Source organism: Osmerus mordax, chromosome 22 (assembly GCF_038355195.1).
Source record: "Osmerus mordax isolate fOsmMor3 chromosome 22, fOsmMor3.pri, whole genome shotgun sequence".
NCBI lineage: Eukaryota > Metazoa > Chordata > Actinopteri > Osmeriformes > Osmeridae > Osmerus > Osmerus mordax.
This window is the reverse complement of record NC_090071.1, coordinates 8068904-8094935: the sequence shown is the minus strand read 5'-3', so window position 1 is coordinate 8094935 and position 26032 is coordinate 8068904. Positions and strand designations below refer to the sequence as shown.

The window sequence follows — 26032 nt, the reverse complement described above, 5'->3', positions numbered from 1 at the left end:
TTCAGTGAAATTGTGTGCGTGTGTGTGTGACAGAGAGAGACAGAGAGAGAGAGACAGAGAGAGAGAGAGAGAGAGAGAGAGAGAGAGAGAGAGAGAGAGAGAGAGAGAGAGAGAGAGAGAGAGAGAGAGAGAGAGAGAGAGAGAGAGAGAGAGAGAGAGAGAGAGAGAGAGAGAGAGAGAGAGAGAGAGAGAGAGAGAGAGAGAGAGAACTGGTTCAGTAAAGGGGTGCAATCAACAGCACAAAGTGCTTTTTGTCCAACATTAAAGTTGCAGAAGAAAAGGTTCTGCTATGAATAGTTCACTTTAAGTCCACCGTCTTTCCAGGTAGTCCTCCCATGTGAACACTGAGTTGAGGAGAAGCTGTGTATTTGTAGTGAACCTCTCCAAGTTCTCCACAACAGTATATTGGTTTCAAAATAAACTAAGGTATCCTAAATGCAGAGCAGAACCATTGCTGGAAAAACATTGCCTTATTTTGGGATAAAAGTCTTTACTCTAATATTGTGCAGGTGCAGCTCTCTAGGCTACAAGACAAGCCCTATCACATTTTCTCTCCTTGCAATATCTCTGTTTTTCAGTAGTCAAATTGTTGTCCCAAACTGAGATGGACGAAAGAATCACTGTCAGAGTGACAGAGTCACTGTGGTATTTTGAAAAGGTGGAGGAGGATAGGTGAAATCCTAAGGAGGTTAGGTGACTGAAGTTGACAGACCACATGCTGGATGCCAAAGAGTAATTTTCATACTCTGACGCCATCTGCCGATGTAAATGTTGATTACACTTTAACTTTCAAAATAAAAACTTCTACACCATGTAGACGTACTGTAGGCTACGTAGCAAGAGAGCGACCTCCTCTGGTGACTTGAGACAGGCAGTCCTTCTTTAAAGTGCAATAGAGGAGTTATTTTTTACATTAAAATGTATTTTTATTCAAATAAATGATAAAGTAATCTCAACTATTGTTATTAAATGTCTTTGAATAACAGGTTTTTCTTTGAATTGTCAACGTTGCGTAAAATGTGTATTTTCTCACTGTAGACAGATTAACTTCTTAAACACTCAATGCCCTCAATATTCACGATTTTTGTGTCATTATATTGTTGCCCTACATCTGAAAATGCCCCACAGGGTACATAGGGATTTAATCTCAAGCGACTGCAGAACAGTCGGCGCAGCTCCTTTCACATGTTTCTGAGTGGAACGAGCAGTACGCACAACGGACCGCCGTGCGCGCTGTGAACACCTGTCACAAAGTAATGAGCAAGGGAACGGTACTATTCGCGGAGTAGTGCAGAAGCACTCTTGTTCAGAGGCTATATCCAGGTGATTGAAGCTGGAGCAAGCAGTTCGTAACCCGCCGCACTTCCATTGGGCTGGTCCAGAGAGGCAACCACCCCTTTGGACCGATGTCCTGGCCGAAATGTCTCGACACATCTACATTCGGAACAAGATCGGCGAAGGCATCCAAGCGCCCATCTTTCAGGTAGGTCAAATCTGAGGGTAATAGATGCGCATATGATTTGGTTTGTTTTAGTTTGTCTGTCTGAAAGCCAGTCAACATATTGACACTTAACGGATAGTTAATGCAAGTTTCTCAATTCAAAGTTTATCTGTAAGCTGCTTTCTAAACTACATTGCATGCTCTCAGAAACCACGCTTTTCGATGTAGGAAAGTCAACATGTGTAATGCTTATTATATAATTTATATTTCAGTTAATCATAATTTGTTTTATTGATGATAGCATTTTCAGAAGTAGTCCTGTGGCAGTTTTGTGATATCTTAATTCCCAGAAGAGAATCCTCATATACATAGCCTATAGGGTTTCGTTTTTGGCGAGGTGCTCACACGTATCGGATAATAACTGATGCCACAACCAGATGTTGAGAAGAAAAGGGGCCCCTAGTGAGAAGGGTGACCTAGTTAATGTGGCCCTGTTTAATAGATTCAGAGAAGTAGGTTCTGACATTAAAACAGTGACATTGTCACTAACTCAGGAGACCTGGTCATAAATGGAATCCATCACTGTTAGATAATTAACCCAACTCTCAAAGGATTGGTTATGCTATATTTGGCTATTTTGCATGTCTTGATATCATTAAAACAGAAAAAGACCCGTAGGCCAATCCTATATTTGCCACAGCTACAGAATCTGAAAACTTCCACATGAAATCTGACAATTTCACAAACTGCTAAATGAACCCAGTCTTACATTTATGATGGGAGTTGTCATTGTCCAGTTGGCCATGGGGGAGGGGATACACTGAGCCAGCCCAGCCCCTCTGCAGGCAACAACCACAGCTAACCAGCACCACAGGTTCCTAGTCTGCACAGCATCCCAACCTACTGGGCTGTACAGCCATCTGCACATAAAGGGTGTTAGGGTGGATCTGAACTTCATGGTTCTCTTGCCTACTGCTCTTAAAAATGCCAGAGTCTATACGGGGGACATTTGAATGAGAAGTGGGCATGTTTCGTTGATGTTTTCTGGGAGGGTTTTCCTCCTGGGTAGGGAGAGTGATGGATGTCCCTCCCAAGGCTGCTTGTTGTGCCCCACAGGTGAACAGAGGGACTTACTCCAGGAGGAGCCGACTGAAGAGATCTGACGGCAGCACCACCTCCACCAGCTTCATCCTCAGACAGGTGCAGCCATGCTACTTCCATCCACCCATCCGTGGGGAAACACTTCACATTACTGTAAAACATGTCAACTACCATTCACTTCCATATCGAAAGCCGTGCTAGCAGCAGTTGCAGTGACGCAGGAACGGCTTTGTGTTTACACTTCATTACGGTTAAGCGGTACAGATTTCACAGGTGCAATTTGATATCTGGGCGGTTGGGATTTTCAGAGGTAAGTGGATGTTACAGTAACATCATACTTGTTTTTGTAACGCGACCTTCAACTGTCCCTTTACAACATCCCCTAACAACCATTAAACCCCTCCCCCACGCTCTGCCTTATTACATATTTGTAGTAAACTAAACAGTCAACACTTAATTACATAGCAATTCCTATGTACCTACGATGTTTTTACTACATCGTTACATGGTAGTTCATGTAACCTTAATCTAAAGGGGTGACTCGGTTGGAAAAGGCCCTCTTTCATAAAATACTTGGCTGATGAACATTGGTGCTGTAACCCACTGCCACAACCCAAGAGGCCTGTCACTCTAAGTAACATTCATCCACCTATGTCTCTAGGTCTTCAAAATTGCTTCCACTGTCTTTTGCCTGTTCCCATTCGTTATACCTTCTGCATTCAACCTGCTGCCTTACGCAGGAACACTCGCACCCAGATGAAGCCATTCTGTGATGCGGGTAATATTACCAAGGGAGCTGGTTCACTGTCTTTTTTGTACTTTATTGACCCAAGATGTCCGTGCAAGTCAGTAAATGACAGAGTATGTTTATTGTATTTTAGCTCAGAATTCTTCCACTGTTTTGCAAATACATGTTTTTTCTTCCTCCTTGAAGTAGGTACCTAAGCTGTAGTTGAGTGCTCTCCAACATTGTCCTTGGCAGGCCACCATCCTGGTTTGCTTCAACCATAATCTAGCACATCTGATTCTAATAACGAGTTGATTACAGTCAGAGTGTTAGGGTCAGGGCTGGGGTAAACTGAATCAGGCATCTCCTAGAACTGTGTTGAAAAGCCGTGGTTTATGTTAGATTACATATCACATACTATATCGCAGTATTATATGTGCCTACACTTTAAACAGTGTTGATGATATCATTACAAAAGGGTAGGGATGTAAAGACACATTCCAAATTATTATATGGTATGCATTCTGTATATTTGCATACATCATCCTCCTGTCTAGCATTACAGTAATATATATTAAGCATATACTATACTTGAGTATCAATCTTTGTATATATATATATATAGACAGATAGATGGATAGATAGATAGATAAGTAATCGTTGACATGATCATCATGACAGATCTAACATTAGTATTGTATGAACCTCGTTTGAAAAAAGGATATTCGTGTCCTTTCGCATTAAGGGGAAGAAGCAGATGGCTAGAGAGAAAAAGAGAGGCACACAGAGACAGAGAGAGCTAGAAAGAGGGGGAGAGTGATGCTGTTCCCAGCACAGTCATCCCCCTCTTCCTTTACCCCCAGTCAAGGAGAGGAGAGTGTGCATCCATGCTGAGTGGAGGGCTGGCTAGCCAATCAGCAGACGGCACATTGGCTTTGTCATCAGGCTGATATTGAGGAAGGATTCTCTGTGCTGCTTTGCTCTGCTCTGCTCGGTGTATTTGGAAGGCTGATGAAATGTCAGGATTGGGCTGCCTTAAGGGAGAGCTGCACTGCCCTATAATGTGAGCCAGCAGCATATAGGCTTGGGGCAAACACACATCCATCGAACATCAGGCCTTTGGACCACCAGCGAGGGCCTGCTCTCTTTCTCTATCGGAAGGGATTTTTATTTCTTTATTTATTTTTGAGCTGTGGAGAGAGGGGATCGTCATCCCCATCCATCCCTTTTTCTGTGGTGGCTCCCTCCTCCTCCTCCCTCTCCTCCCGCACTCTTGTTTTTTTTTTTTCTTCCACTCTATATTCTTCTAGAGGCGCTTTTGGAATAGCAAACCTCCATGTATGACAATTTGTACCTGCATGGATTTGAAGACTCGGAGGCGGTGAGTGGGGGGGGAGGGGGGGCAGGTGAGGGGGGAGGGGGGGGTGGGGGTGGCAGCAGCCTCAGATATATGGCATGTGTGTGTGTGCGTACGTGCGTGCGTGTGTACAAGCGTATGTTTGTCGATGGAGGTGGCTCGGATGCATACACTTCCACGGGGCCTCGGAGCGCTAGCTGGCGGCTCGTTATGGAGCGATCGTGGGGGGGTCAGCTCCACGGTTGGGGGTGGGGTGGTGGGGGGGGGGGGGGGGGGGTTGCACTGGAGGGAGATGGCGACTGACGTGTGTGGGCACATTCGTGAGCGTGTGATCCACAGCTACGTGTGTGTCAGTGTCCGCTAAATATCCTGAATTTAGGTGCATTCTCGCACAAGCCAATATGAACAGCCTGGACCATGTTATAGACAGGAGGAGCCATGTAACACATCACACCGTGAAAATGGACCCTTGGTTTATTTTGTGAGAGAATGAGAGAACGGTGTGTATATGTACATTTCTATAGCCCCCCCCCCTCCCAGGCCCATTGTTCTGTCCGCGTATAAGGTTGTGACTGCATAATGAATTCTCGCACATCATATTTGACAGAAAAAAGGTGCACTTATTGCCTTAAATTCAAGGGGACAATGTCTTTTTTTCTCACAATCATCAGTATGTTATATATCACTGGCCGAGACAGAGAGAAACGTGCATCGTGATGTCATACACTGGAGTCTGATGTAGATGAGTCACATGTCGAAGGTGCTCTGGTGGATGCCTGTTCTAAAACATGGCGCTGACTACTCAAAAGGAACCGTCAAACTACCTATTCATCGTCACATTTAAACACATTTGGTTTGGTTATTCCCTAAGGATTAATCAGACACAGTGTACTCATTAGGACCGACAGAATTGTTTTGTGAGAGATTTGGGGGGCGTGAAAATAAAAATGCTTACTGAAACACTGAACCAGGATAACTGGATGAAGAACAGTTTTTCTTTGTGTGTGTGTGCTAAAAGAGTTCTAATCCTGGGAGACTTCAGATCAGTATGGTGTGAAATTCCATGATAAAATGCTTGTGTTCAAAATAATGCAGTGTTGAGCTAGCACATACCCAGGGTGACCTCATACCTATTCCCAAACCCATGAGTTGCCTTATTCCATTCTCTAAATGTATATTGTATTAAGAAACTCAATTTAATCTTCAAATTAAGCAAACCTCTACAGTTTTGTTTCCCAAACCCTGCACTTTTTGATTAAATACACACAATCCAATAGAGCCTCTTGAAAGCCTGAGAGATAGCTGTGGTTAAAAAAAAAAGTGCTTAGCTTTGACTAGCGTGTTCGTTTTTTAGCCGACTGTGAGACTTCCTCTTCTTCAGTATTGACTACAAACCACTTCCCTGACTTGGGTTCATGTTGTTCCCCCATTGGATTATCATTAGGAGGCATCCCCCACAGACCAAACGTTAGCACAGTGCAACTGTAGCATGTATGACCAAGCTAAGTTTCAGCAAACAGTTCTGCTGACACTACCCTTAACACATGATGGTCTGTAGTAAGACACAAACTTCCATGAAGGCTTAAGGTGTCACATCGTGTTACATTATGTGAGCTGTTCATGTCCCCTCAGGCATTGTAAACGTCAGGTGTATTCAATTTGGGGGTTTTCATCTCTAGTGTTTTCTTGGCTGCGTTCTGGGGTACAGAAGTTCCAGCTGCGCAGGTTTGTGGATGCTGACGGTTGACCTGTCCTGTTCCCATTTCCAGGGCTCAGCTGATTCCTACACAAGCAGACCATCGGACTCAGATGTCTCCCTGGAGGAGGACCGGGAGGTGCAGGGCCAGGTCCAAGGCCCGGGCCAGGGTCAGGGACAAAGTCTGGGACAGGGCCCTGGCCAAAGCCAGGGACAGGGCCAGGGCCAGGGCCAGAGCAGGCAGGAGAGAGAGCAGCAGGCCACCTTACAGCTGGAGAGAGCTAAGGTGAGCTAGCACCAGTCATCATTCTTTTAATGCCCTCAAAGCTATTCAGTACTTATAGCCATATAGCTTCTGTGTACAGTATGCTAATGTAGGTAGTAAGCGCAGAACACCATGATGGTGTAATAATACCTGGATCATTGTACAATTCCACAGGCAAAAGCTGTTGCCTTTGCTGTGAAGACCAACGTCAGCTACTGTGGAGCTTTGGATGAGGATGTGCCTGTACCTGCCACTGCCATCTCCTTTGACGCTAGGGACTTCCTTCACATAAAGGAGGTATACCTCTTCGGGTTAGGTGATGCGTGGGACATTTATGGCCTAGCAGCGTAAACATTTAGATATGAGAATGACAGAGTATTGTGAAATGGCTTGTGAGTACAACTCTCACTGCTTGAGTTAGCTTAAAACATGTAGCTAAAAGGAGTCCTGGTCTGGTCTTTTCATAAAAGCGTGTGTGTCTCCGGGCCCCTTGGTCACCCTCTCTCTAAAACGTGCAGAAGTTCAACAACGACTGGTGGATCGGTCGTCTGGTGAAGGAGGGCTGTGAGATCGGCTTCATCCCCAGCCCCCTGAAGCTGGAGAACATCCGCATCCAGCAGGAGCAGAAGAGAGGCAGAGTCCAAGGGTAAGAGAGCCCAGCCTAGGACCTCCGGCAGGGGACGCTTTCCCAGCACCACCCCCTTCTCCCTCCCGTATCTGCTCTTACCTGATTCCCCTTCTCTTCATCCAGAATAGACATACTCAAATGATTCCAGGCCTTATTGGTTTAATGAGTAGATCTTTCAGCCCCAGCTTTGCAGCCTCGGCTGTCTAATCACTTTTGAAGCCGCTGTCACCCACAGTTTGTGTAACTTGTAGCAGTTAAAGCTTATACCATACATTACGCCGGGCTGTTCACTTTTAAAGCTAATGCATATAATTAGATGTAGAATCTTGGGTTGGTTGACGTGTCATCACGTTAAACCTTGACCCTCAGAAAACCGGTGGTAGGGTTGAGTGTGTCGTGTCATTTTCCATATTAATGCTGTGGTCTGTTCTGTTTTTTCTTGTGATCCCCTCTTGTCTTTTCCAGTAAGTCTGGCGGGAACTCGTCTTCAAGTGTAGAGGATGAGGTGTCGGCTTCTATCAGACCCCTCATCTCCTCGGCAGGTGAGGGCCTGTTCACGGGGAGGGGACGTCCACTAACTGGGCCCTCCGCTAGTTTAGAGACAAGCTAGAATGTCTGCAACCAAGGCTATGTAGAGAGACAGAAAGAGAGAGAGAGAGAGATAACAAGCTGTTTTAAGCCTTCCCATGTCTCCACTAAGGGCTAAGGGTGTTGATGCGTAGAGCACAGAATGATTGTGGATCCATAGTGTCCATTCTCCCATCCTCCTCTTCCTCCAGTTGAGGACTGCAGGCGTTCTGAGACTGGGCTTACCACAGGGTGAAACCAACGACAAGACGTTGAGCCCCCTGAACTTCCCTCATGTGACTTTGTGAATATGCCATAGGACAGCACTGTTTCCATTGTGTTCCATCATGATAACAGCTGATGCAGTATATATTGATTGTACGTGTCGAAGCAAGTTCATGTTTTTAATTGTCTGTCGTCGATGAATAACAACATGACGTTTCTGACCTTAAATATCGTTGGCGACGGCTAACAAGAGTCCAGATATTGACGACTCTGTTCTCTTTCGTCTTCACAGGAAAGCAGAAACAGAAAGTGGTAAGTTGGTGATGGTAATACTTAATCATCTTCATCACTGAGACCTGTGACCGTTAACATGACTTGGACGCTCCACATAGCTAATAGATAACAAGCAGTTTCAACTCCATACCGGTCTGTTGCCATATGTTTCTTTCGATATCAGACATCCTTCATCCCCATCTAGCATTTCAAATGACTGCTGTTTCAATGTTTTCAATGATCAAACCGGACTCTCAACCCATTTTAATCATCCTATCTTGACCTACCTCTTACGTGCAGTTCTAAACACATCCTGAATGTTACTGTCCATGCGTGGGGTTTTGTGATTGCTCTACTGCTGACCACTGATTTTCCACACAGACCGAACACATCCCTCCGTACGACGTGGTCCCCTCCATGAGGCCTGTGGTGCTGGTCGGTCCTTCCCTCAAGGGTTACGAGGTAGGAAACAGCAGAAACGTCTGAGACACGTGACCCATCCCTTGGGGCTGACCCCAGATCACATGACTTCTTCTCTCTCTCTGATTGGTGCGCCAATTGAACTATAGTTAAATGATTGCTGGCTGAGGAGGATTGGGTCTCCTCGAGGGGAAGCTCCTCTCACGGCTGGATGGCGTTTCAGTGTGAATCTACCATCTTTGTTTCCTTCTTCAGCATGGCGGTGTTACGGAAAAGGCTCTGTGTTTTGGTAGTGACGATTCCCCTATGTTTTTCAAGGCATTCTAAGCCTGGCAGAATGATCATAGGGAGACTACTATTTCTAGCCATAAAATGCCCTTTTTATTTTAAAGTATACCATACCATTCAACCAGATCCTCTCCTCCTTCCCATTCTCCCTCCTTCTCTCCCATCCCCTCTTCTCGCCCCCTCCTTCTCTCTCTTCCTCCTCCCCTTTCTCTCCTCTCCTCGCACGGAGGGAACGCAATCACTCGCCTCATCCCCCAGTGTGCTCTGTTGCCGCGGTAACAACCTTCTGGGTGCAAACGCGTCAGCATCAGAAGTAGAGCAAGGTTTGAAATTAGAAAGAGAAAAAAGGAGAGGAGAGCCCCTGGAAGCGTTGCTTTGTGTGTCTAGACTGTTCTCCAATCAGCCCCGATGCAGGACTTTTGGACACACCATATCACAAAACCCTTCTGAATTGAATTCTATTCATTTGAAATATTTGATGGTGTGATTGGGCTTAGACTGCAGAATCACCTATTGCCTTCCTGTGTTTCTCATGTCATTTTAGAAAATGCCCGTAGTGTGTTTAGTTTTGCCCTGAGGCCGAATGTGGAAATACCAAAAGCATTGTTTATGAACAAGCAATGTTTAAGTTACCATCGGAAATGAACCCCGTGCCACAGCAGGTGTCTCACTGAACCTTCAGGGGATCTTTCCATGACCCACTTAATACATCTCAAGTATATAGTTGCAAGTTAAGACGCCCTCATTCTGTCATTCTCTTCCCATAATGCTCTCTTTCTCTGTCCCCCTGTTTGTCTCCTCTGGTTCCCCGGTGTCTCGTTCAGGTGACAGACATGATGCAGAAAGCACTCTTCGACTTCCTCAAGCATCGATTCGACGGAAGGTAAGATGAAAGCCTCCCCCTATCCTTCCTGCCGCTGTGACGGTTAGATTTTTATCTTGGTTATGCTCAGATGTCAATGCTTATTAAAACCTTTCGAGGTATGCCTGGAGAGCGCCCAGAGAAACACTACATTCGTTTATTTCCTTAAAACTCTGTTGACAATGAATGGCTAAACATATCATAATCTTTTAATCGTTTCAGGATATCGATCACACGAGTTACAGCAGACATATCCTTGGCCAAGAGGTCTGTCCTGAACAATCCTAGCAAGAGGGCCATCATTGAGAGATCCAACACCAGATCCAGCTTGGGTATATGATTATTCCCGAGACATCCAGAATTCGGGCAGTACTTTGTGATTATGGCTTGTCCTGTAACCAGCATCCTGTCTGCCTCTCACCCTCCAGCTGAGGTACAGAGTGAGATAGAGAGGATATTCGAGCTGGCCAGGTCTCTCCAGTTGGTCATCCTGGATGCAGACACCATCAACCACCCAGCCCAGCTGCTGAAGACTTCACTGGCACCCATCATTGTCCATGTCAAGGTCTCATCGCCAAAGGTGAGGGGGCTAGACACACACTCAGGCCTGTGACAAGGCTTCGCAGTTCTTGTGAATATGTATGGCAGCATTAGATGGCCTGTTAGCTGACCTGTGTCTCTATACAGCCCTGGTTGGTATGCTATAGCAGTGGATGGTATCGGATGTTTCCAAACAGGTGCTGCAGAGGCTGGTCAAATCCAGAGGGAAGTCTCAGAGCAAGCACCTGAACGTGCAGCTAGTAGCTGCTGACAAACTGGCTCAGTGTCCGCCGGTGAGTTCACAAACCTTCCAATAGAATTGTGTATGTTTAAAAGGCTGGCACACACCATTTTTTTGAACGCAAACCTTGACATAGTCTCTTACTTTACCTGCCTCGGTCCCGCCTCCCTCCCTTTCCGCTTTTCTTTGATTTCTCACCCAACAGGAGATGTTTGACATCATCCTGGATGAGAACCAGCTGGAGGATGCGTGTGAACACCTGGCTGAGTACCTGGAGGCCTACTGGAAGGCCACACACACATCCCTGGCCACGCCCCTCAACCCCCTGCTGGGGCGCAACCTGGGCCCCACTGCCCTCTCTCCGTACCCCACCACCATCTCTGGACTGCAGGTCAGTCAGGTAAAACTGCGTTCATTTGAGCATGAGAACGATATCTGCCTCGTGGAGCAAAGGCCTGACCTACATGTTGTCGTGGAGAGTTGGCCATGGAAGAAAAGACTGGTATGCAGTTCAACAGTTTAAGAGTGTAAAAGCTGTGTTGTGTGCTTTTTATCAGCAGACCCAAAGAATTAAACAGAGCAACCACACTGGAGATCACTCCACCCCCAACGAGCGCCGCAACCTGATGACCTCAGACGAGAACTACCACAACGAGCGCGCGCACAAGGGACGTAACCGCATGTCGTCAGGCTCCCAGCAAAGTCGGGAGCAAGACCCATACCAGGATTACCAGGACCCCTACCAGGACGCCTACAAGCCCCACCGCAACCGTAGCTCTCCAGGCAGCTACAGTCATGACACCAGGCACCGGCTCTGAGCTCCCCTCCCCCCTGACCTATGCCTAACCCCCCCCACCGTTCCGGTGCAGCATAGCCGCAAGATGGCTGTCTCTTGAGAAATTGTGCCAATTTTTTCTCTTTTTTATTTTTCTTCTTAAATATGTTTTACTCAGGCATTGGCTTTTTTCTTTTCAGGAATTCTGAATCCAACATATTGGCCTCTCACCATTTCATCTTTGGCCTCTCAAATTTCTTGGGTGCCCCTATCAATAAACACTTGATCAGTCCGCATGACCAAAAGGTTAACAATGCTAAGTACGCTAATGCTACAACAACCGAGTCTTTGTTTCGGGACATTTGCCATTTGTGTGCCCAAACAACACATCATTCAGTGGTTGTATAGTATCTGGTAGTTTTTTTCTTCATCAACATACTTATTAGCTTAAATTGTTACAGATGGATGATATTTTATGGTACATGTGTAGAGGGCTCTAAATGATGGGGAGGTCCCTGTATTGGATAGAGACCATAGAACACGAAGCCACTGCTGAAATATGCCTCGCGGGTTCCTCAGAGCTGTTTAAAAACATCAACAAACATTTCACTTGGTTGCATGCTGACAGGACACTAATGACATCATCAGATAACATCTCTAAATGATCTAAATCTGTAATAGACGTTTCTGCACCTTTCACAAAAATATTGCAGATTTGGAGGATCCATTTGAGTTCATATCAAATGATTTTTGGGGGGGAGGGGATTAGAGGACATTGTTGGTTTGGTGGCCAGTGCTTCCCGCTGGTTCATATATTCTAAGTGACAAGACAGCCAGTCTTCCCTTAGTGTAGCCTTTTTGGTTGTTTTTTGGTTATTTGTTATTTTCCTTTGGAGTTGACGCTCTTAGCATGAGCTTAGATTAGATCTCAGTGGACAAGGAGATGTCCCAGCCCGCTGCTAGTTGTACCTCTAGGACCTCCTTTTCCCGAGGAAAAGTAGCATATCAGAACAGATAGTGAGTGGCGGCAGTAGCATGGCTGGGGCGAGCAGACCCGGTAGGGACAGTGGTCCAGAGGAGGAACACTGCAGAGCTGCATCTTGAGGTTCCCGGCCCAGCCATGAAATGTTTTATCTACAGAGAAACCGACGGCATCCCCTCACCTTATTACTCGCTCAGGTCACACGAGCAGTTTGGAACCAGCCTTAGAACAGTATTGGGTTTATTTGACATTGATAAGAATAGAGGCAAAGCCTTGTGGAGGCGCTACTATGACAACGCCCGGACAGCAGGCGTGTTACCTTTTCTCGGGTCAGGCTTCTAGGACCCTTTTCTGCTGCTTCCTGTGTTCCAGTTTAAAGCACTTGACTGATGTGGGATTGTTTCCTGCCAGGGTCCTTTGCATCATGTTCATTTTCTGATGGCATGTTTCCTACTGCAAAGCATGCTCCCTTCAGTAGTGATATCCCAGTGTTTAATGTAAAGGAGATGACCTTTTATGATGGACAGTCGGACATACATTGGTCCCAACAGTGACTTGAGACTGCCCTGAAGTATGTGATGGAAAATAGTATTGAAGCAGCAATCAAGACTGGTTTATGAAAGAATCCCAAGTGTTGGTTGGATGCATGATTAAACAGATGAAAGCAGGTTTTCTGTTTTAGGCATCATTGTTTTCTCCCCTTAGATGTTTGGCTCCTGAGTTCAGATGTACCAGATGGTGTCTCTCCATCGCTATTCCCAGGACTCTGACATCGTCACACCCCTCGCCGTTTTGAACGCACCACTTTATGTCCTGCGGTGTGTCTCAAACATATGGTTTGTTCTGGATGAGCAGGTTTACAGTCAAACTGGAACCTGGTTCCTAGGTGGCAAAAAGTCAGGCCAGTGATCCAGGGGATAGCCAGTCCCTTACACCTTCAGATAGAGGGCGCCACTGAGTTAAAATTCCCTCTGGACAGCTAGAGCTAGAAGAGAGAAATGCAAACAACTCCAGGACCACTGTCTTCTCTGCTACAGGCTGCATGGGTGTTTGGTCAAGGAAATGGGGTCCCCTCTGCTAATGCTTACTGTATGCAGAACAATGCATACTGGGAGAATGAGTTCCTGAGCAGAGTATTCTTAGGCATGGTTAGAGATGTGCAGTTACCTTGTTAGCTGTCTTGTATTTAATTCCTTCAAATAGAGTTGATGTACTGTAGTGACTTTTGTAGCACCAGAGGAAGGTGGTGCCTTAAAAACAAGAATGAACCTCGAAACGATAGGGTTTGTGATATAGCTCCAAATATATAAGTCTGGTCAGGGCACTGATTTTTCCAGAACCAGTTGATTTCCTTGCCCATGTCAATGTCTCTTTCTAGTTTGTTCACTGACTGAAAACAAAAGATTGCAGAAAAAAATAATACAATTACATATGCTGTTGTTTATGAGCATGCTTCTCTGTAATATTGTGACTCATGCCAAAATAGCATTGGTTGACTGATTGAATGGGGAGCCACCGTTCATTAAAAAAAAAACTAAAAAACAAATGAACCAAGATTCCGCTCGGCTGCTTGAGACAATCAGAGGGATTTTTCTAGACCGACTTTCACCTCTTCCAGACCAGGTGATGAGAGTGGGCTGGACAGAGAGGTGAACACAGTGTCGCCCAGTGCAACCTTTAGGTCAGCTCCCTCTCTTTATTCCAATAAAAGGGAATATTGTCCACCATTTTCTATTAGGGAACTATTCTACTGAATTCATGAATTCAATTTTCACTTCATCTTGAGCTTGAATTGAAACAAAATTGACCCCAATCCTTTCCCTGAAAATGTCCTGAATATGGAACATTTCAAAAGGTAAAAGACATTGTTTTTTGAATGGTGTAGATATCATTTTCCATCGCTAAAATGGTTCTAAATAAGTGTCTGTTCCTGTATTTTTATTTAGACTTATTATAGAAAGTAAGAGGCCAAAGTTTTGTCTCTCAATTATGTTTCATGATAAATAGATTTTTTTCAGAAACATGGGTTCCTTCCTGACCAGAGTCCAGAAAACATTTTAAAAGATTTTTGTTTGGAGAAAGAAATGTACAAAAAAGACAAAACATTTATCCCAATATAGAAAAAGTAATAGACAAATCTTTGCTGGTGATTATTTTTATAATAAATACATAAATGTAAATAATGTCTTTGAGAGATGCTATTTGCTGTATACTTGTGCTCGCATTGAAATGACGATGACCCTTGTGGGACACTTGAAACAACACAAAGTTTCAGTATACAAAGTTTCAGTAATGTGCAATACAAAAGGCATGCTGTTTTAAATGAGGAAATCCATGTACTATGCAACCGCAACCGTGTACATCGCTTCATGCTGTGGCTTCTCCCACCGTCCAACCTTTTCCAAGCAGCTTCATCAGAACTCTAAGGGAATTTGTGTTCTTTTTCTTTTTTTGTGGAAGATGAAAACTAAACGGCTAATGCGGTATTGCATGCATAATGTTCCATTTTAATTTATAAAACGAATTAAAGAAAAAAAATTGAAATGGGAGATGATTGTGTCAAAGGCAAAACTAGAAGTGACTTAAAGTTTTCTTTTACAAAATAAAAAGAGTCGTTCTACAAAGGAGGCTCTCAGCCTGTTCCATTTGTTTGCTTTGTGTTCATTCTAGAGCATTCTCTGCCTTGTCTCATCAAACTTTGGCAGGACCACAGACATGACACAATGACAGTAACTCATAGTAGGCCTGATTAAACACCAAAACCTCTTTTTAGAGTTACTATGGTTAATGCTCACACACAGTTTAACTAATACCCTGGTCTAGTCTTCATTCCCAAATCTTTACAAAAGGGTATTTTTTGTCAATTGGTGGTAAATCCTGGTTCCTTTTGCCGCTAGTGATTGAAACACTTGTGCCTATACTCAGGATGAAGTGTTTTTTGTTTGGTTTGCGGTTCCTCGCACAGGCAGAGACCACCCACACGATGGCGCTGTTTATCGGTAAAGAAACCTTCACATTAACCATTTGAAATAAATCAGCTTGTTTCTTTAGAGATTGGAGGGTAAAAGATAAGAAGAATTTGTGAATACATTTTTTACAGATTAGGGTAGGTATAGCTCCATGTTAGAGCATTTGACAGCAGATGCAGATTTTGTAGGTTCAAATATCGCATTTCATGGATAAAAGCAATAATTGTGCATATGTTTATGATACTTAGACTCAGTTTCCCAGAAATGAACTAAGCCTAGTTCTAGACCAAAATATTTTTCATTGGGGATCTTCATTGAATTGTTCTCTAACTTTAGGACTAGGCTTAATCCATGGTCTGGGAAACTTGACCATATTGTCTTCAGTAGAAAATCCTTTCAGTATTGAACCATGTTTCATAGTGCAGGATCGTCTTTTGTGTGTGTTGAAAATTGAGGACAGTGAGATAGAAAAATTCGGTTCACGACCTTTGTATGTGGTGTGAACCCTATATTCTTCCATCACCTTTCATCCCCTGATCCAAAGGTGTTTGTCGTCAGACAAATGTGTATCATACCTGTCCAGATGACCTAATCCAGCCAGTGAGTACACTATTCCAAGTGAGTCACCTGAATCGGTAACCAGATCAGTATATTTGTGTGCGTGTGTATGTCTTGGGGAGGGGATTGTCCGTTTCCATGATGACGTTTCCATGATGACGTCCGGCCAAGCGCTCAGTCTAAAGTGTGTTCTGGCTAAGTAGATCAGGGTCATCAGCAGGGTTTTACAGTTAATACCCCACTGACAGTGACCAGGCAGAGAAGGAAAGGAACAGCTCTCTCTCTGTCCCGTGGAGGAATTAGGTTAGTTCTTGGCCACGCAGGGAACGTATGACCCACTTACAGAGAAGAACCTTGTGCTCTGTCACTCCAGTAACATTGCTTCACTTATCAAGATGAAGTGCAAGGTGAAACATTTTTATTTCTGTTGTCCATTTCGAATTATGAAAATGGGACTCGACAAGGAAGAAATTAAAGTAGTAATAATACTTTATTGTATCCAGTAAAGATCAAAAGCAGTGGAAGGCACACATTAGAGTTTGGGGCAGATGTCACAAAAAGTGCCGGTAAGCCTCAACATGGGGAACACATCCGTAAGACAGACAATAATATCAAAATGTAGCCGTACATGTAAGCACCTCTCCATCCAACACAAAATGAACGACACGCAAGTTCTCAGCTTATTACATGTTGAACAAATGCATACTCTGCAAAAATATATTCATATACTGATTTTTTTTAATTTATATATATATATATATATATATATATATAGATTCACTTCAATAACAAACTATACAAAAAGCAGAAATGTTGTCTGATTTAGCAATAGATTGGTACAGCCATTTGTAGGAAAAAACATGCAAGGAGGAGAAGTATCTCCCTGTCAGCTTAATATTGGCAGTATTACAGTTGGGGGGGGGAGGAGGAGTTACAGCTGTACAATAGCAGTAACGTTTGTTATAGGACACAGTAAAAAAATACACAGGACAATAGTGCCAAAAAATCCAAGCTTAGCTAACACACAAGAAACATTTAACAGAAGTTACAGTAATATACACTTTGTATAGAAAGTCAAAGCTTTAGGACAAAAATACTGTTTTGTATCCCTTTAACATGTTACATGAAATGTACAAAAAAAGGAAAGCAGATAATTTTATATAATTTGAGGCCATATACAAGAGCATCTTGAAAGGTGTTTTTGGTGAGAAACAGTTCCCAGAGTTAGAATTGAACAAAAGAGGGAGGGTGATACTGATTGTGTGGGTTAAGTCCTTAAGAGTGGTCGCTGGACTCACCACACAGGGAAATAATGCTCAATGAACCTCCTACAAACCTGAGCCTCTAAAGGATCTAGACATTTACGAGGACTAAACCCCTTTAACAGTCAGTTTCCCTGCCTTTGTATTCCAATGAATGGGCAAAGAACATTACGTAACAATCATCTGTTGTTAAGTTGTGGATATCACGTTTGTGTGCATGTGTGTGTGTGTGTGTCGGTATTTGGGATGCAGCCGTTTAACAGATCTAAAAGGGCAACTAGTGCCTTAAGATCCTTATCCAACTAATTAGAAGTTAGAGGAAACTGCACTGCTACCAGTTCTTGCGCACTCTGGACTTGCTCAACTCCATGACACCCACGGCTTACCAAGAGTTCACTCAGTCCACCTGGACAACCTCATTAACCCAGTCCCAGTTCAAAGGTCAGTGACGGCCTGGTGACAGAGACAAGACGGCGCTTGAGTGTTTCACCTTCTTCCTGGTGGCTGGGTAGGATCTCTAGACTTGCTAGAAAATCCAAGGAGCAGGTGGCGATGGGGGAGGTGTTAAGAGTTGAGAGGGGATGAAGACATCCAAATCCGCGCAGCAGTTTGGGCTCCCTGGGGGGTGGGGGGCGGTTGGGAGGTTGTGGTTACGTTTACACCTGCAGGGTCAATAAGAGTAGCTGTCTGGGAACGCCAGTCCGGAGACACACTGCTCCCCCCCGTCAGCCAGATAGGGCCGGCCCCCCTCCTCGTAGTGAGCCAAGGGGACGGTATCGTCTTCCGTCAAGGGGAGGCCGTCCGGCTCCGACTTCAGGCTGGGCCGCTGGTTGTCAGGGAACGCCATGGAGAACAGCGCCTCGGGATCGCACACAAACTTGTAGACGTACCTCTCTCCGGCCACCTGGACAGAGACATGCCAGGGTTACATATGGTCCGTGGCTGGTCAAGCTTAGTTTGGAAACAGACCAAGGATCTAGTTAACCCTTTCAATTGGGTTTTATGGTTTTATATATGTAGATTAGAGGAAGGGAATTGGAACGTAACCTGCCTTTACCTTCTGCATGATCCCCTTCTCGTAGTAGTAGCGCAGGGAGCGGCTCAGCTTGTCGTAGTTCATGGCCGGACGGTTCTTCTGGATGCCCCAGCGCCGAGCCACCTGACACAGGAACACAGACACGTAAACAGAAAGGACGGTACACGTGACGCCCTTTGTGAGTTTGCAAACACCGAAATGCCTGTGTGTATAGGTCAAGTCGCACGAGTCGAAGAACTCGTTTTGTACCCGCCCTGTATCAGTAGCCGGTACTGACCTCTTCGGGTTCTATGAGTTTGAACTCCATGCCGCGGCCGGTCCAGGCGATGAAGTGACCGTTGGCCGGGTCGTCCAGCAGGGTGACCAGGAACTGCCACAGCTGCAGGGAGCCGCGGCGCTGGTAGGGTGGCCCGTCACGGAACACCAGCCCCGAACCCGGCTCCTGCTTTACCTTCCCTGGGAACACACAACAGGAAGCGAGGGGGTCAGTTATGCTGATGCTTATGCAAAATTAACGTTTTGCATTAAAACAATTTGTCTATAACCGAGCTGAGGTTAGAGGGGGGCAGATTCACATCCGACTTGACTGCAACTTGTGATTATCACACGTGCAGGTCCGACGGAGGGTTGACCGGTGAGACAGACGAGGGAGTGCGGGGGACTCTTACCCTCTAGTCTGTCTGGAACCACGCACGTGTCGTCATAGTACAGGTGGGGCTCGCCGTCGTACACAAATCCTGTTGACCAAGGAGTACACATACTCGGCTTAGTAAGAAGCACAGCTTGACAATGTAGAAGAAAAACTTTTCAAATGACCAAAATGGACCCAGTCAAAAGCACTCACCTTCATTGTTTTGGTAGAAGTTCGACTTCCTGAAAGAAGACTGGCAATTCTGGACTTCTGGAAGATATGAAAATAAGCATTACAGATTTATGCTAATATTCTTATACTTTGTAGAGGCCATGCAACTCCAGGTTGATTATTCTCCTATCTCAAGCTTTGGGATTTTAAGGCAATCTATATAGTCCTTTATCGTACACTCACATGCACTTAGCTGAGAGGCGATAAGAGGATTGGATTACATCACTGACCTCACTACCAGAAAGTGGGCCAGAAAAAGAAAGTAGTACGACTTCCTACGAGGCTCATTTATCCTACACCTATCCTACACCCATCCACCTGGCTTTGTGATGATCCAATTTGCCTGACAACAGTACCAAAGTATCCCTTCGTTAAAGCATATCGATTCGAGCATCGCCGTTTACCTGAGTCATAGCAGAAATCCCTGGGCTCCTGTTTGATGCTGAGGGGGGCGAAGGGCGTACGTGGCGGACCCATGTGAGGGACCCCCTTCTCCGGGTAGCGGGGGTCCACCAGCTCCTGCTTGTAGCCCTGGGGGGGCAGGGGGGAGAGTGGCTCAGACATGTGGCGTTGGTAGAGAGGGCGTCCGTCGCGGGGCAGCGTGTGGTGGGGCGGGAAGGGTGTGCGGGCGGGACTGTCAGGTGGAGGGAACGGCAGACAGGGCTCAGACAGCTGTCTATGGAACCTGGGGACAGAGGAATGGAGGACATAAGTTTGGCCCCATTAGAAACAAATGCATTCTCACCCTGTCAAACGAATCACGAGGGTTAGCAACCCAAATGTCCCGCGAGCCCACCTGTGTTCCGTGCTGTAGGAACCCTCTGGATGACTGACAGGGAGGCGAGGCATTGCGAACGGCTGGCTCTGGCTGGCGTGAGGCAGCGTCCGAGGGTGCGAAGGGCTCAGGGAAGGGGTGTGGCCGTGAGCGGGCCGACTGCGGTGACCCTGCAGGTGGAAGGGCGGAGCGATCTGTAAGGAGTGCGTCCCCAGGGTGGCGGAGGGGCTACACGGGGAGGCAGGTGTGGAGGGAGGAGTCAGTGGTTTGATCCCGTGGGGTTTCCTTTCATAGGCACTGTTAAGGGGAGGGGACGGTTAGCACAATCAAAATCACTTCCTCAAAATAATTGCGTGTGTGTGTATGTGTGTGTGCGCACGTGTGTACCTGTAGCTGTAGAGGCACTTGTCTGAGTAGGGAGTGAGTCTGTGCTCCTGGCTACAGGGGGACAGGTCTTTGGGAGTGGGTTCTCTCTTTACTTTACCGGCCGGCGGGCCGTGGAACATCACTGCAACACAAAAAGCAAGCAAACATGAAGACCTGAAAACCCCTGTGAGCTTTGATAAGACACCATTTTGCCTGGCTGCCAAATGTTTGGTCACAGGAAACGAGATGCAAAGCAGTCCACCAGCTCGATTTTTCCTTTCACATCAGTACAACTGTATGCCTTCCGGTTTGAAATCAAAGACACTCAGGGGTGCTATTGCAGGGACTTCATTTAAGAAAGGGGCAGGCCATAGCTTTCCCTTCCTCCCATCTTCTGATAATAAGCCATCTTCTGAGCCATGAAAAATGTAAACAGTGTTCCCCTTCCCTGAGCCATCACCATTGTTCTGCTGGCAACCAGGAGGAACACAGAGGCGTCTTTGTTTGCAGTCAGAGTCAGTGGAGAACAGAACAAGCCAATATTTTCCTAAGTCCTTCTCTCGTCTGTAAAGGCTGCCATTGTGAGTATATAGATGGACTTTAATTCTGGGCTTTGTTGGCACTGGTAGTTCCCACCATTTCCTGTGCCACATAACTGCCACCGTGCAGATGGCAATGCGCCACTGCAGCGTCGTAAATCACAGCGCAACAGGATCCCAGCCACACACAACCTTTGGTTTGTTGGAAATCCTACATTGTCACGACACTGCGTACTACTACAGAGAAATTATTATATATATATATATATTTCTTTTAAGGGCTTGGGGAGGGGGAGGGATATGCGATTCCCACGGTAACTGCTCCTTTACCCAGCTGCACAATCCACACAAGACTGCTGAATGAAGAGTCTGTGTGAGACGGGTTGGCACCGTGCCAAACCACGGTGGCCAACCACCCCCCTCTGCACGCAGGTTAACACGCACGGCGCTCCAGCAAACCTAGCAGCGCCACGAGCCGTGCGCTAGCAACAATCCAGTCAGTGTGCGCTGCAGATACACTCCCAGACCAAGCTGAAATGTCACTGCACCAGCCGAGGGTGGCGATAAATTACAACACTGCAGCGCAGCCTGCCAGATCAGCTTTCTTCCTCCTCCAACTCACAGCGGTTTGAGGGTTGACTCTTCCACACTGGGTAAAAGGCCTGTGCTGCCCCAGAACTCCTGGAGCTAAACACACTTCCGTTGAGCCTAATTATATAGATAGCATCATATGAAGAGAAAATAGAGATGGAAACAGCATAAGTAGCACCGTGCAGAGTAGGTAAATCATCCCAGTAGTCACGTTTGACGACTGCTTGCACAACATGCTAGCCTGCCAACCCTACAAAAAAGCATAGGTTGGATGGGTGCTAGCATAGTACTTTGACTAACAGAATGAGGAATCCTGCTACCAAGAAACCTTTCAGCAGAAAGGTTTCTCTGTTCTGACGCTTGTAGGTTATTACAACACATAGGCTCTGGGAGTTTTGGAGTAAATAAAAGGTCTGTGTGACTGCGTAGGCATCAACACGGTTGAATCCCCCCCGCATCAATATTAAAAAGACAAATGTGGCTACTTACAGTTATCCGACTGGAAATCTGGAACAAACTGTTCATCATCAGGCACCTGGGCTGCAGGAGGGGAACAAGAATGAAAGCAATCACATCACAACGAATAAATCCTGATATACATCTTGGCCTTGAGACAGGTAAATACAGCAGTTGGAAAACAGAACTGCTCAGTGATATATATACCAAAACTCACCTTCTGCAATCCAAATCTCCTGAAGTTGACTAAGGTCTTGAAAGAGTTCTGGAAAAGAAGGACAGGGGATAAGTTAGTGAGGGGGAAAAAAAAATCTTCCTTTCCAAGAAAGCACGCCACTCTGTACACAGTTCATATCACATAAACACATTCAAAGCATTTAAAAGTGCCATTTCCTAATGTACCAGTATTCAATTGCATTACCTTCAGTGTCCTGGGCAAGCTCTGTCTCAACAAACTTCCTTTTCCTCTCGTTGAACAGTCGGTTCACTGGTTCTTCTACGTGAGATTTCTGCTGTAAAATAAAGTCACATTACTGAGTGTACAATGCTTTTGGCAAGTGATCACATGACATATAATTTTTTTTCCATTAACAATCTAGCTGATCTTTAATACCTATAAGCCCATTTAGATACATGAATTTGAAGTTGCTTCAGAAGCTGCTTAAAGTGGATCAGAGAAGACCCTTGGGTTAACAACTCACGCTGGGTGGGATCATGAAGGGGACTTGCTGGTCATAAAAGCCGTCCATGTTGCCTGAGTCTTCTCTCCCTCTCTCCACTGGAGGACAGGGGAAGCAGGGGGCTGGAGGGCTTAGGAGTCAGCCTGGGAGATCCTCGCCTCTCTGGACTTCCTAAGAGGAGAGAAAAGTGGCACGCAAGGCAGCACCCCCTTAGTTAGAAAAGTCACCTGTCACTCGATGTCAACACAGCCTGCTTGTCTTGCTCACAGAGCAGCTTCTTTCATCTCTTACGAGTGTTTGTTTGTGCAACCTCCTTGTGTTCTGTGTGAGTTTTCCCAAGGCAGTAAGAGCGTTCTCACTGTGCAGGGAGTGAGAGCCTTATGTAAGATAGTGGTGTCAGCAAACTGGGGCTGAGCCTAAACATGGACTTAGTCAAGCTAAGAGGGTGCCACTTATTTAAATAAAAAGCACTACACAGTTCAAGTGGTGACGTATGCTCCACAGCCCAGTGGTGGAGTTCATGTAATCTAGTGTAAATGTACACTGTGCAGACTGTACGAGTTTGAGTCTTTGAAAAAAAGTACAAGGTTTTTAACCCTCTCAGAATTCAATCGTGGCTGTCTTCACGACAACAACGCAGAGAGTTAACTTCTGTAAAGAAATATTGTCCAAAATCTAAATCCCTGCCCAGTTCCCCTCCTCGTCCCCCCGCCCTTTCCTTCCCTACTGTGGCCCCTTGTTTTTCTCAATGAAGTGAAATTTGATCCCTTGCCCATAGAGCTCAGAAGGGGGGAGGGGAGAGCGACAGGAGGGGGGCACGACCGAACCATTCATAAATTCTCAAGCGCTGATAAAGAATCCACATGCACACAAACAACTAATCTAATGCACATCTCCATGCAAAAGTCACACGACTAGCCGACAAATTATAAAATGGTGGCCATAATAAAAGGTTCATCCTCATGAAATGGCGTTCACATCCCTCCTCCCTCACTAGAAAAAAATCCGAACGGGAATGCAAGTCGGTCAAAGTAGATGCTACAGCAAAAACGCAAATAATAGGTGTCCGTATACATGCATGAGCTTTAGATGCCGTTAATAATTGTAATAAAATTATGCTACTCGCCTTTAGTTCTTTAATTCCGAAGCAGTGGTGAAAATAAATGCAGTTTAGTTCCACGCTGTGAGTAACCTTGCTTCACGCTCAAGATTGTCTGCTGCGTCCCTCACACAAAACTTGACTGTGGTTTTCTCAATGGAATCGTCTGGTTTTCCCTGAAGCCAAAATAGGTCTCCGTGATGTACGTCCATTGGTTGTTCTGTTTTGTCATTCAAATCGACTTTCCATTTCGACTGGCCAATAGACGTTCACATAGCTCTTTATTCCTCACTAGCCAATTGCAGACGAGCTCGACTTGTTTTTATGAATGGCTGCGTTTCATTCATGTCTCTGTCCTAATGGTATGTAGTTTTAAAGGGACAGTTGCAAGATAAAATACAGAGGCAAAATAATTAATATTTTCGGATTGTGAGTTATGATAACCCCTCTAAATGTATCTGTATTGCTATATTAACTCAGTTGCCCGTAGTTTTTTCTGCAGGAAACAGTTGAGACATGCAAAGTGAATCACAATCTTGCCATCATTAATTTGTGATATAAGCACATACAAAATAAGAATTTGCTGAGGGCAGCAAATATTATTACATCAACTAAAAGCTAGGGTGAAGAGTTATACCTTGTACCTAGGATGCCCACCTTGCCCAGCCTGACTGTAGCAAACTATGATTAAGTGATTGCGCAAACAGCAAGCAAAGTCTTGCAGCCCAATGAATTGAAGCAATCTTGAATCTTGGACAGGGCTGTTAAACATTATCTGACTTGACCTAAGAGGCTAATAATATCTAACATGAATATCTCACAATTTACTATTACTTGTCTTACACTAAAGGGTAACATTGTGTGAAAAGGCCTTGGTGTCTGAGTAGGATATAACATCAGTCCCAAAAGCTTAAATATAACACATTTAATGCATTTATTGAACTTCATCATAGTTTAATCACTTAATTGTTTCAATTGTACATTGTTGTCATTCTGATAATGCATAAAATCTTGCATTTAACGCTACTAACAATGGTGGTGGTGATGATGGCCATATACAGTTTGTGGATCTTTCTCACTACTCACAACCTAATTAGGAAAATCCTGAAGAACCTCCCATCACTCTCCACCAAAGAGAGGATGAGAGAGTGAGACGTCCCTTCATGTGGTCTCTGCCCGTGTGCGAGCGGGGCCCCTTGCATAATGGATGACTCTGCCTGTGTTTTATCTCTGTTTGGGGCCGCGGAGTCTGGAGGGAACTGAACCTGGCGGAGAGATGCTGCTCGGCCATAGAGCCATTATTCATGCCTGGTCTTCAAAGGGGCCAGGACATTGCGGACTCCCGTCCTGGACAGAGCTGAGAACACTGGCCCGGAGTGCTGTGGCTCAATCTCCCTGCTCTCCAATCACACATGGGTCAGACATGTCAGACATGTCTCAGACATCATCTGAAATATATAAGAAGTATTTGCAAGAGTCCGCCTGCCAGCAATTGTTGTTGAGGGTGCCATACTCTGGTTCTAATACATTGGTTCCAGTGCATCAGACAAAGCTCAACGAAGCCAAGCTAATCAGTTACTTTGTGACTCAGTTCAATTAAGCACTGTGTCAGTCTGGAACGTTCCGTTCAGACAAGGGGGATACACCACCTGGAGATGCCCAAGCCCAAAGCTCTAACCGTCCGCTGATGGAATACTGCTCTCTTTGTCCACCTTGGCTCCTGTCCCGGTGCCCCCTCCTTCCTCCTAGCCAGCAGACATCTTTTACAGTTTCATAACTTCTCCTGGCTCTTTGATAGTATTTACCATAGAGTGTCACACATGACTGCTTCAAAGACCATTCATCTGCATCACTGCCGTACAGGCTGCCAGTAGCAGCCTATTACTCTCTAATTCCCCCTTTCATCTTATTCTGCTTCGATACCACTCCCATTGTTTCAGAGAAAGCACGAGTTTAGCCCACCATAATGATTCTCAACTTAATGGAGTTCCAGTCTGTGAACCCCGGATTGACTATTCCCATTGTAACGTATTGCCGAGAGTGATTAGTAAGAGCTTGCTTGTTCATTTTGTGACTCTGTGACTGGAATGGTTTTCAGCACATTTAGTTTTTCATTCACTATTTTTGGAATGATTGATAAATTACCTTTACCTTTACTGACTGTACTCAACAGACGCACATTACAATACATACTCACTTCATCAGTTTTCTCCCTCCCCCCACTTTGTCTCATTCCGCTAATGAGCAAATTTCCCGCTGTGAGTCGATCCATCCAACATAACCTTACACCCAAACTAATCATAGTCACCCAGTGAGCCTGTAAATTGCTTGGAGAATTTCATTTGCTTTCATTGCATCTCTCTCTGCTTCGCACAGTCTTTCTCTGCGGCCACACTAAAAATAGACCCAAAATGGCCTCTTACATAATTCTGCCAGGATGCTCAGTGTTGA

The 26032-nt window shown here is 45.4% G+C and overlaps 2 protein-coding genes across 8 annotated transcripts; one reads left to right on the top strand and one right to left on the bottom strand.

Moving 5' to 3' along the window:
- Positions 1 to 1420: 1420 nt before the first annotated feature.
- Positions 1421 to 11449, top strand: LOC136965785 (voltage-dependent L-type calcium channel subunit beta-4-like). Of its 7 annotated transcripts, none has more exons than XM_067260012.1 (15): positions 1421 to 1483; positions 2558 to 2641; positions 6396 to 6461; positions 6558 to 6608; positions 6762 to 6884; positions 7106 to 7233; positions 7681 to 7757; positions 8300 to 8319; positions 8662 to 8742; positions 9813 to 9871; positions 10073 to 10182; positions 10279 to 10430; positions 10588 to 10683; positions 10837 to 11022; positions 11192 to 11449. In XM_067260012.1, the coding sequence occupies exons 1-15, from the start codon at positions 1421 to 1423 to the stop codon at positions 11447 to 11449; spliced, it is 1554 nt and encodes a 517-aa protein (XP_067116113.1). The 7 variants fall into 7 exon arrangements, with proteins under 7 accessions (XP_067116113.1, XP_067116112.1, XP_067116110.1 ...); XM_067260011.1 differs by having other exon boundaries at positions 6552 to 6608; XM_067260009.1 differs by having other exon boundaries at positions 6396 to 6608.
- Positions 11450 to 16679: 5230 nt separating this feature from the next.
- LOC136965787 (ETS translocation variant 5-like) lies at positions 16680 to 22635 on the bottom strand. Its single transcript, XM_067260016.1, has 12 exons — positions 22504 to 22635; positions 22224 to 22314; positions 22020 to 22067; positions 21836 to 21886; positions 20238 to 20358; positions 19872 to 20147; positions 19480 to 19760; positions 19058 to 19114; positions 18882 to 18950; positions 18491 to 18669; positions 18235 to 18336; positions 16680 to 18081 (listed from the first exon to the last, which is right to left on the bottom strand). The coding sequence occupies exons 1-12, from the start codon at positions 22549 to 22551 to the stop codon at positions 17848 to 17850; spliced, it is 1557 nt and encodes a 518-aa protein (XP_067116117.1). The 5' UTR covers positions 22552 to 22635; the 3' UTR covers positions 16680 to 17847.
- Positions 22636 to 26032: the final 3397 nt, after the last annotated feature.